The 10,800-nt window shown below is 34.2% G+C and overlaps 1 protein-coding gene across 2 annotated transcripts in view; it reads left to right on the top strand.

Annotated features, from left to right (window-relative positions):
- Window positions 1-7,511: 7,511 nt before the first annotated feature.
- The window catches only part of LOC143233789 (cytochrome P450 4c3-like), a 41,749-nt gene continuing 38,460 nt past the window's right edge, over window positions 7,512-10,800 (top strand). Inside the window, exon 1 of one of the 2 annotated variants that reach the window (XM_076470459.1) lies at window positions 7,512-7,859. In XM_076470459.1, the coding sequence (XP_076326574.1) occupies window positions 7,604-7,859 (256 nt within the window). In that variant the 5' untranslated portion in view covers window positions 7,512-7,603. The remainder of the gene's footprint in view (window positions 7,860-10,800) is intronic. The other variant, XM_076470458.1, reaches the window with a different exon arrangement.

Raw genomic sequence — 10,800 nt, 5'->3', positions numbered from 1 at the left:
AGTTAAACCACAAGGTTACGGCTCATGTGACCAGCTAATTTACATAATATTTCACAACATTATCTTTAATCACCGCTAGGAGAACCTTGTGTCAATTTTATGACACAAACATATTCAAATTTAACGTGCTCTATCTAGAAGGCGAGTTAATTTTTTATATAACTAAAAATTCATAGCTGAACTAAACAATAGAAACAAAAGTCTATGGTAAACCAAATCATATGCGTAGAATTCCTTATCTCACGTTATTTTTTATTTCGTTTCCTGCTAATCGAAATAGAATATAACATTTGAAATAAGTGTTTTATTGCACTCGTGAATGAACTAAAAGATCCGAGATTATATGGAACGTTTAATGTTTTTAATATAAAGAGATACGCATATTTCCTCTAGTGAAAATTATTTGGACAAGACGGTAATCGTCCTACACAGTTACGGCAAAGATGAAATATAGTTAGCCTGATAGTGACCTTACTTTTCCTCAGAGTGTATTAACTTCACATGGGATAATTCGTTTCTGCTATGTAAACTATGTCTTTATGTTATATTTCTTTTGATTTGTAGCTCTACTCTTAATGGCATATTAAGTGTTCAATCTAAGCTAATATTGATTTTCTTTATTATTATGTATTACCTTGGGTGGAATTTAGGTGAGCTGCCTCTTTTACATAAACGCATATTTTAATAAACAGATTATTTCTAATTTGTAATAATGAATTATTAATCAGAGTATGAGTTTTCAATGAAAACTGCATTGAAAACGCAGTCAAAATAGCACACCTTTCTGAAATGTACCTTGGTATTTACATAATTATAATTTCCCATCTATACTTCATATTGATGGCATTTTGGGAAGTTAGTTTAGTTCAGCTATGAATTACTAGTTATTTTAAAACGATAACTGACCTTCTAGAATCTAGATAAAGCACCTTGAATATGAATGTGTTTGTATTAAGAAACTGACACGAGCTTCCTCTATTGGTTATGTAAAGATATTAATAATGTGAAATATTATGTAAATTAGCTAACCACATGAGACGTAACTATGGGCTACAAACTCTGCGTTGTTTTTAAACGAATTAGGTCACGAGTTGCAATTGTTGTTAATTGTTTTCATGCAGTGGTTCAATATTAGATCACTGGGTTATTGTTTCTTATTTATGTTTTTCTCTCCTTGTGTTTTTTTTCTATGGATTTTATTAAGAAATTATATTTATAATCTATTAATTATAAATTATTTATTTATTTTATGTTTCCTATTAAAGCTAATAAAATTAATAATTATGCTAGATTGTTCACCTATGTCTTTACCCAGTCCTGACCTGGAACAGATTTACTAACTGTGTTTTTCTAAGTAATAATATTTGAATTATATTTGTTTGTAAGTTTCCTTTTGGATATCTCTTGTTGTTATATTTTAATATTTTATTGTTCAGCCAAAGCTGTATCGGTGTGTTATTTAAATCAGTTGTACCATCTTTATAGAACGATATCACACCCTCATACATCTAGATTAGACAGTTTTTAAGTAAAGGTGAGGATCTCTATTAATATCAACATTCAATAACATAATAATTTACATAAGTTCATGATTTCATTATCATTAGTTATGAGTGTTCATATTAATTTGCGTAATTAACGGTTTATTTTATTTATTTTCATGGTTTAAAAACTAGACAGATTTGAGTATGTGGAAGTACTCCTAAGTGGTACAGCAGCATGTCTCCGGACTCCCACGGTCAGAAACCGGGTTTCAATAACCGTGGTAGGCAAAGCAGAGATATCCCATTGTGTAGATTTGTGCTTAATCAAAAACAAACAAACAAACACGAGAAAGACGTGGATAAAATTAGAAATATCTAGTGAATTATGTAGGAATCTCGGTACTTACTAAACTATACACAGTTATGTACAAATCTCGGCACTTACTAAACTATATACAGTTATGTACAAATCTCGGCACTTACTAAACTATATACAGTTATGTACAAATCTCGGCACTTACTAAACTATATACAGTTGTGTACAAATCTCGGTACTTACTAAACTATATACAGTTATGTACAAATCTCGGCACTTACTAAACTATATACAGTTATGTACAAATCTCGGCACTTACTAAACTATATACAGTTATGTACAAATCTCGGCACTTACTAAATTATGTACAGTTGTGTACAAATCTCGGTACTTACTAAACTATATACAGGTATGTACAAATCTCGGCAGTTACTAAACTATATACAGTTATGTACAAATCTCGGCACTTACTAAATTATGTACAGTTATGTACAAATCTCGGTACTTACTAAACTATATATAGTTATGTACAAATCTCGGTACTTACTAAACTATATACAGTTATGTACAAATCTCGGCACTTACTAAACTATATACAGTTATGTACAAATCTAGGCACTTACTAAACTATATACAGTTATGTACAAATCTCGGCACTTACTAAATTATGTACAGTTGTGTACAAATCTCGGTACTTACTAAACTATATACAGTTATGTACAAATCTCGGCACTTACTAAACTATATACAGTTATGTACAAATCTCGGTACTTACTAAATTATATACAGTTATGTACAAATCTCGGCACTTACTAAATTATGTACAGTTGTGTACAAATCTCGGTACTTACTAAACTATATACAGGTATGTACAAATCTCGGCAGTTACTAAACTATATACAGTTATGTACAAATCTCGGCAGTTACTAAACTATATACAGTTATGTACAAATCTCGGCACTTACTAAATTATGTACAGTTATGTACAAATCTCGGTACTTACTAAACTATATACAGTTATGTACAAATCTCGGCACTTACTAAATTATGTACAGTTGTGTACAAATCTCGGTACTTACTAAACTATATACAGGTATGTACAAATCTCGGCAGTTACTAAACTATATACAGTTATGTACAAATCTCGGCACTTACTAAATTATGTACAGTTGTGTACAAATCTCGGCAGTTACTAAACTATATACAGTTATGTACAAATCTCGGCAGTTACTAAACTATAAACAGTTATGTACAAATCTCGGTACTTACTAAACTATATGCAGTTATGTACAAATCTCGGTACTTACTAAATTATGTACAGTTATGTACAAATCTCGGTACTTAGTAAACTATATACAGTTATGTACAAATCTCGGTACTTACTAAACTATATACAGTTATGTACAAGTCTCGGTACTTACTAAACAATATACACTTATCAAAAATCTCGGTACTTACTAAACTATATACAGTTATGTACAAATCTCGGCACTTGCTAAACTATATACAGTTATGTTCAAACCTGGGTGGCCCGGTATGGCCAAATGGTTAGGGCGATCGACTCGTAGTTTGAGGGTTGCGGTTTGAATCCCCGTTACATCAAAAAAGTTCGTCCTTTCAGACACGGGGAGTTATAATGCGACGCTCAATCCCGCTATTCGTTGGTAAAAGAGCAGCCCAAGAGATGGCGATTGGTGGTGATGACTAACTGCCTTCCCTCTAGTCTTACACTGCTAAATTAGGGGCGGCTGGCGCAGATATCCCTTGTGTAGCTTTGCACGAAAGTAAACCAAACAAACAAACCTGAGAACTTGCTAAACTATATTTTATAAACAAGCCCTATGAAGTTTAATTATATGATTTTCTTAACATGTGTTTAATTGTCATTCCATGGGCTAAAAATCTATTATTTAGGTTAACATTACATTCAAGTACTAATCTTTTCCAAATTTTTATGAGAAATATAATAATGTTTTGGAGATAGCGCCACTGGTTAGCGTTTCTTAATTTTGTAAGTTTTTTTTAGAAGAGTTTATCTCTTCAGACTTTTGTATCTTTGTTTTTGGGTTCATTAAATCTTTGTGAAAAGAAACTTAAACCTGTAACTACATGATGGGTATAGAACGACCCATCTTTAAGTGTTCTTTTTTTACTCTCTTGCTGAGGTCAATCACGTGATTTGAAAACCAGTTTATGTGTAAATTCCCCTCTGCATGTTTTTCTATGAATTTTATTGGAGAAGTCTCAGGGACTTCATGTGATATTAGCATTACGAATAATTATTTCATGTTTATTTCCACCAATAAACTCTATATCCCTCAGCATCTTGTCTTGAAGGAATTTGGTCTCTTAATCTTGGTGAGCAAAACCGACACAAACATCATATTTTTTATACGAAGAAAAATATATCTTATAAAAATAATAAAAAGATTCTATGGAATGTTGTTCCACACGTTGTAGAGAAAGCCAACGTACTTTATAACAGCATTCTCGTGAACCAGATAATAATAGATTTTGGCTCTCGCTACAAGCACGTAGTAAGTGTTAGGAAGATACAAATGGAAGAAATGTTACATTTGGACAAATATTTCTGGCTATAAATACTACAATCTTGGCCAAATCTTTGGGTGTTTGTGTTTTTCTTATAGCAAAGCCACATCGGGCTATCTGCTGAGTACACCGAGGGAAATCGAAACCTGATTTTAGCGTTTTAAATCCAAAGACTGTACTAGCGAGGCCCCCCAAAAATTTTGAATAATTTATAACAAAAGAAATCATTGTTATTAAGTTGGAATAAAAGACATTAAGCGCTGTCACACTGAAAAATTTATGTTATTTGAACCATTTATATACGCAGTTTGTATAAAGAACAGGTATTACAAATGATTTATTATAAAAGCAAAGAACTTTATCAGATACCTGTAGAAAAATGTATAACTAATTGTTTAACCTAGCACAACAAAACCTTACTAATATGTATATATAACAACAAAATATAACATCAACTTATTATAAATCGCGTTTGTAACTTTATATCAATTCATATCAAACATTCAATACTTGGTTGGTCCTCCTCGTACTATAATAACTTTTACAAAGTGACGTAGCATGCTGTCGATGAGATTATTGATGTAACCCATCATGAATACATCCCAACTTATCACTAGAAGGCGCTGCAACTTAGTTTGTTAGTTTGTTTTTGAATTTCGCACAAAGCTACTCGAGGGCTATCTGTGCTAGCCGTCCCTAATTTAGCATTGTAAGACTAGAGGGAAGGCAGCTAGTCATCACCACCCACCGCCAACTCTTGGGCTACTCTTTCACCAACGAATAGTGGGATTGACCGTTACATTATAACGCCCCCACGGCTGAAAGGGCGAGCATGTTTGGTGCGACGGGGATGCGAACCCGCGGCCCTCAGATTACGAGAACACGCCTTAACGCGCTTGGCCATGCCGGGCCCTGCAACTTAGTTACAGTAAATAATGTAAGACTGTGGTGAAGTATTTTTAGGTTCATTTGTAGTCAACAGACCTCACTGGGATTACAACCTGGAGCCTTGTTTGTTAGAGCAAACTTATAATGTCCACGTAGTGGAGATAATCTTGCACAGTACGTGCAATGTGGACAATATCATTGCCATCCTGGCACACAAAACTATTAGAAAACCATATCCTACCATATGGCAGAAATATCGTATCCATGTGTTGCCTGTAGGAGGCGCCATTAATGTTACCCTTGATAATATGAAAAGCAGTTGTTTCCATCATAATGAATAACTGCTGGATCATGTACTGCACCACATCCTGTGTATTTTCTGTGGGATATTTCTACCTTCCCTCACCTGTTATACAGGCAAACGACGAACATGGATCCTACCATCATCTTTAACAAGCCGTAAACAGAACTCATCTGAGACAAGTGGCATGACACCATTCTCCTAACTGTAAATGGCATACTGTTTTGCCCAAGTAATGACGTCACCAGTGTTCTAACTATAAAAGGAATGCTGTCTTGCCCAAATAACACAGTGACAATGGACAATTTTTGTTCATATCACTTAGCAGGTAGCTTATATTGCGAAATAATCCTTTTTGGTTAATCTCCTGTTTATTGTACTAGATACCCTGGAATGAATGTGTTAATGCCATTCCTGTTCTAAGGAGTTGCAAAACTTCTCTCGACCTTGACATGTTAACCTAATCAAACTCGTTCATCTGCTGTAGTAGTATAATGACATCTATAAGTAGATTTTCCTGGAACATCATTTTTTGTAGTCCCATGACGTTTGAGGATTTTGGATACAGTACACCAGGGGTACTCTACTATCTGTTTGCTTCATTTTTTTTTCTGGACAGTAGACCAATCTGATATTTTATATTCTCGTACCTGACAAGGCATGATATTACATCAAGTAAAGAGAGACAAATCACTCCCTTTTACATAAAACAAGTGTGTATGTGTGTGTTTTAACGAACAGATGATTAAAACAACGTGCACAGACAACAACAACAAACGCACGTGTTTGTCCGATCCTGCTACACCTCTTATGTTACCAACCAGTCAAAAATTGTTCTGTAACAATACTATCAATATAGAAAGTTTTTGGACAAGACTGTAATAGGCAGAATATGTTAGTGCGACACAAAGGGAACAAATATTATTTACATGTGAATAAAGTTGTCAATTTCTGGCTGTTATCAGAGGGAATTTAAATTGTATGTATTTAATGAATTTTTTTTTAACTAGGAGAGTTTAACGGAGAACAAGAATACATGCAAACAGTAAAAAAAGACAATTAATAAAAAATAGCTTTCTGCATCATAAAAATAGATTTATTAAAACAGATTAAAATACTCTCATCATTTTAGGTTAGAATTCTCACAATTCTGTGTTTTAAATGAAACTTGGTTTGAGAATATAAACAATATAGTTTTGTTCGTTTTGGATTCAACTTGTTCTCCGCTAATATAGCGGTAAGTCTCCGGACTTGCAACGCTAAAATCAGGGGTTCGATTCCCCTCGGTGGGCTCAGCAGATAGCCCAATGTGGCTTTGCTATAAGAAAACACACCTTTGTATACAACTTATATGAAGTGAAACCTTGTGTTTAGAACACAGGTATCATTTGCATGATTCATGGTATTTGTTGTTAAAGGAAATTGTTGTTTTTGAAGAAGAAACAATTCCAAGTAAAGAATGAATCTTAACCATATGTCAACAATCAAGTTAAGAAGTTCTCTTTATTTCACAGAAATCTTGCTTTGAAAAGGTATAGAAAAGCTTGTTTGCAGGTAATCACAAAGCTTCAGGCATTACCGCTATGCCACTAGAAGGCACACAGAAAAGAAAATGCAATATATTTGTCACTGAGTAAAAGTGATCACAATATCTTCACAAATTTGTTTTATACCTCTTTTGACAAACAAAAGTTACGACAATTTGAGTTGTGGCACAATAACATTTTTTTTTTGTCTTGGTCGTGATTTCAGTTACAGTTTCAGATGTTTTTAATCCGTGATGCTTGTTGTATCTTGTTACGAAATTTCTCTAGTTCTGTTCGTGTATAACAATCCGTTGGATGAAGTTAAATATTTCTACAAGGTTTGCCTAAGTGAAGGACAAATCGTGAAGCGATCTCATTGGTGGGTCATTTAACCAATTGAATTTCCTCAAAGGATTAAAAAAACAGAAACTTTTGCAATTTAACTATCACTGCGTAAAATAAGCATCGCGTCATTTAATCTTACTTTCTCGATGACATTCTATCATTGTTATATATCTCAAACAGTATTAAGAACAAAATGTCTTTGAGTGAGATGTTTCCTTTCACTTTAAACACCTCTTTATCACTGTCGTACGTTCGACTTGCTGGCTTAGTTCTGTTCATTGGAACCTTCTTAACGTTAACAGTGGTGTTCGCAAGAATCCACAGAAGAAGCAAGATGTTAGATTCTGTACCTGGTTACACCAGCAGTCATTTGATGGGCCCTTTGGTTATTTGTTACAACGTCCTTCAAGCCGTTCTTGCTAGAAAAACAAGCAAAGAGCGAAGCATATGTAAGTTAACAGCTTTCTCATGTCACATCTCATTATTTTGTATTTAATTAACTTCTTGTTAATTGTTTCAACCTTGTTACGTCTTATATTATTTCTTTAGTTTTTAACGGCTTCACTCATGTTACATTTCCTTTCTTTGTATTTATCTAGTTTCTCGTTAACAGCTTCAATCTTGTTTTGGGCCCAGCATATCCAGGTGGTTAAGGCGTTTGACTCGTAATCTGAAGGTCGCTGATTCGATTCCCCGTTACACCAAACATGCTTGCTCTTTCAGCCGTGGGGGCGTTATAATGTGCCTTCCCTCTAGTCTTACACTGTTAAATTAGGGACAGCTAGCGCAGATAGCCCTTGTATACTAGCTTTGCGCGAAATTCAAAAACAAACAATCACTGTATTTAATTAATTGTTCTTAATACCTACGTTAACGTCTTGTATCTGAAGTTGTTGTTTTAATAAGACATCTATTTTGTTGTAAATTTTTATTATACGTTTCGTTAGAAGCTTCAATCGTGTTAAACTTTACTTCACTGTAAGCCTAATTAGGGGTAGCCCACTTGTTTTGTAACACCAGGAATCAACGTAAATTTTGATTGTTCCACTTTCTCTTCTGTAGCAAGATATGAGTACTTAAACTTCGGTATACACGTCGTTTGCACGTGTTACATCACTTTCACACTAAATAAACCAGCAGTATAATGTTTAAATATTTCATACCGGAGAAACCAACTGCATCCTGATATCTTCTTCAATTATACATGCTCATGTGGGCTGTATTTCAGAGAAAATACCAGCCATTTATGAATATTACACAACCAGCAGTTAATGTAGCATACCCACATCATAATATACTATTTGTCTTTATTTATTTTTTTAAAGCAAAAGTGTAATAAAATCACTACAACAACGCTCAGGTCGATCCAAGTTCAACACTCAAATAGTACATCTTATAGGTTGGTGTTACTAGATCACATCTCTCAAATAGCTATTTCCAGTACATCTTAGAGGTTGTTGTTAGCTGATCACATCTCTCAAACAGCTGTTTCCAGGACATCTTAGAGGCTGTTGTTAGCTGATCAAATCTCTCAAACAGCTGTTTCCAGGACATCTTAGAGGCTGTTGTTAGCTGATTACATCTCTCAAACAGTTGTTTCCATTGTCAACATCTGAACTCACTTGCCGTATTTGTCTGGAGCATCTCATGCGTAAGTCTTTAGGCCACTAAACTGGAATAACCTCATCTTCATCAAGATTAATTTAATCTAGTTTAGTACAGTGGAGACTGCCTATAGTATGTTGCATTTATAAAACGGTGCATTCAGTACAGTGGAGTTGAACAGTTTAGTACTGTTTCACTTTAGGTTCCATACAGAATGGTTACCTGTTTAATCTCAGGTTCCATACAGAATGTCTCCCTATTTCAGCTTAGTTTCCGTAGAGAATGTCTTTCTGTTTACATTTAGTTTAGATATAGAATTCTTCCCTGTTTAATCTCAGTTTCCATACAAAATGTCTCCCTGTTTAATCTTGGATGCATGAGTTCCAATATAGAATATATTTTTGGTTAATCTCGAACGCAGAATTTTTATCTAAAGTATTTGGCTTTTGAATTTCGCGCAAAGCTACACGAGGGCTGTCTGCGCTGGTCGTTCCTAATTCAGCAGTATAAGACAAGAAATAAGGCAACTAGTCATCACCACCCATCGCCAACTCTTGGGCTATTTTTTTTACCAACGAATAGTGGGATTGATCGTCAAGTTATAATGCCTTCACGGCTGAAAGGGCGAGCAAATTTGGTGTGATGAGTATTCGAGCCTGCGACCGTCAAGTTACAAGTTGAGCACTCTGACCACCTGGCCACGCCGACCTTATGTAAAGGAAATCATGATATTATGTGTATAGAGTATTGAAATAAAAATATAAATCAACTGTGAACTACTCGTGTATAAGTCCTTGATGACGTAATTACTTAAAGAAAACATTACGATTATGACATATAGGGTGGATTCCGTAGCATATAAATCAGTATGCTAGAGGTGCTGCTATAAACTAATGATAAAAAAACGAGGAAGTACGTGATTACAAAATCCTGGACAGAAGGTTGACGCAATATCCTGAAGCTAAATACAAACTACAAATGATACAAACAGTGACTAAACTCGGGGTGAGATGAAACACAATGGGAATGAAATAAATAACTGTATTTTAAAAATGATGCATGAGAGAAACGTTTTATTCCAAACTTGATGTCAGCGATTTTTAAAATAGAATGTTCTTAACAATAAAAAGAAACCGTTATTAATTTCAACATGCCATTATTCAATAAACAACACTAGCAGTCCTTTCCAATATTACACCTTTACAAACAATATCAACAGTCCTTTCGAATACTAAACCTTTACAAACAATACCAACAAACCTTTCCAATATTACACCTTTACAAAAAATACCAACAGACTTTTCCAATATTACACATTTACAGTCCTTTCCAATATTACGCCTTTACAAACAATACCAACAGTCCTTTCTAATATTAAATGTTTACAAACAACATCAACAGTCCTTTCCAATACTAAACCTTTACAAATAATACCAACAGACCTTTCCAATATTATGCCTTTACAAACAATACCAACAGTCCTTTCCAATATTACGCCTTTAGAAACAATACCAACAGTCCTTTCCAATATTACACCTTTACAAACGATACCAACAGTCCTTTTTAAGATTATAACCCTTAACTAGACTATATGCTTTGATTAAAATAGTATTCAGAGGAGAACTATTAATTAAGAAGGAGTCCTGAAAAGGCTTATGTGTTAACTAACTCCAACGGTCCTTCTTAGACTTCCATCTTAATGAACTACAACAGGCTCTTTCGATACTCTATTTTAAGTAACTCCTACAGTAACAGACTTCAACAGTCCTTCTTGGGCTTCCATCT

This window comes from Tachypleus tridentatus, chromosome 12 (genome assembly GCF_004210375.1).
Source record: "Tachypleus tridentatus isolate NWPU-2018 chromosome 12, ASM421037v1, whole genome shotgun sequence".
NCBI classification, from domain to species: domain Eukaryota; kingdom Metazoa; phylum Arthropoda; class Merostomata; order Xiphosura; family Limulidae; genus Tachypleus; species Tachypleus tridentatus.
This window is presented reverse-complemented; position numbering and strand designations above follow the sequence as displayed.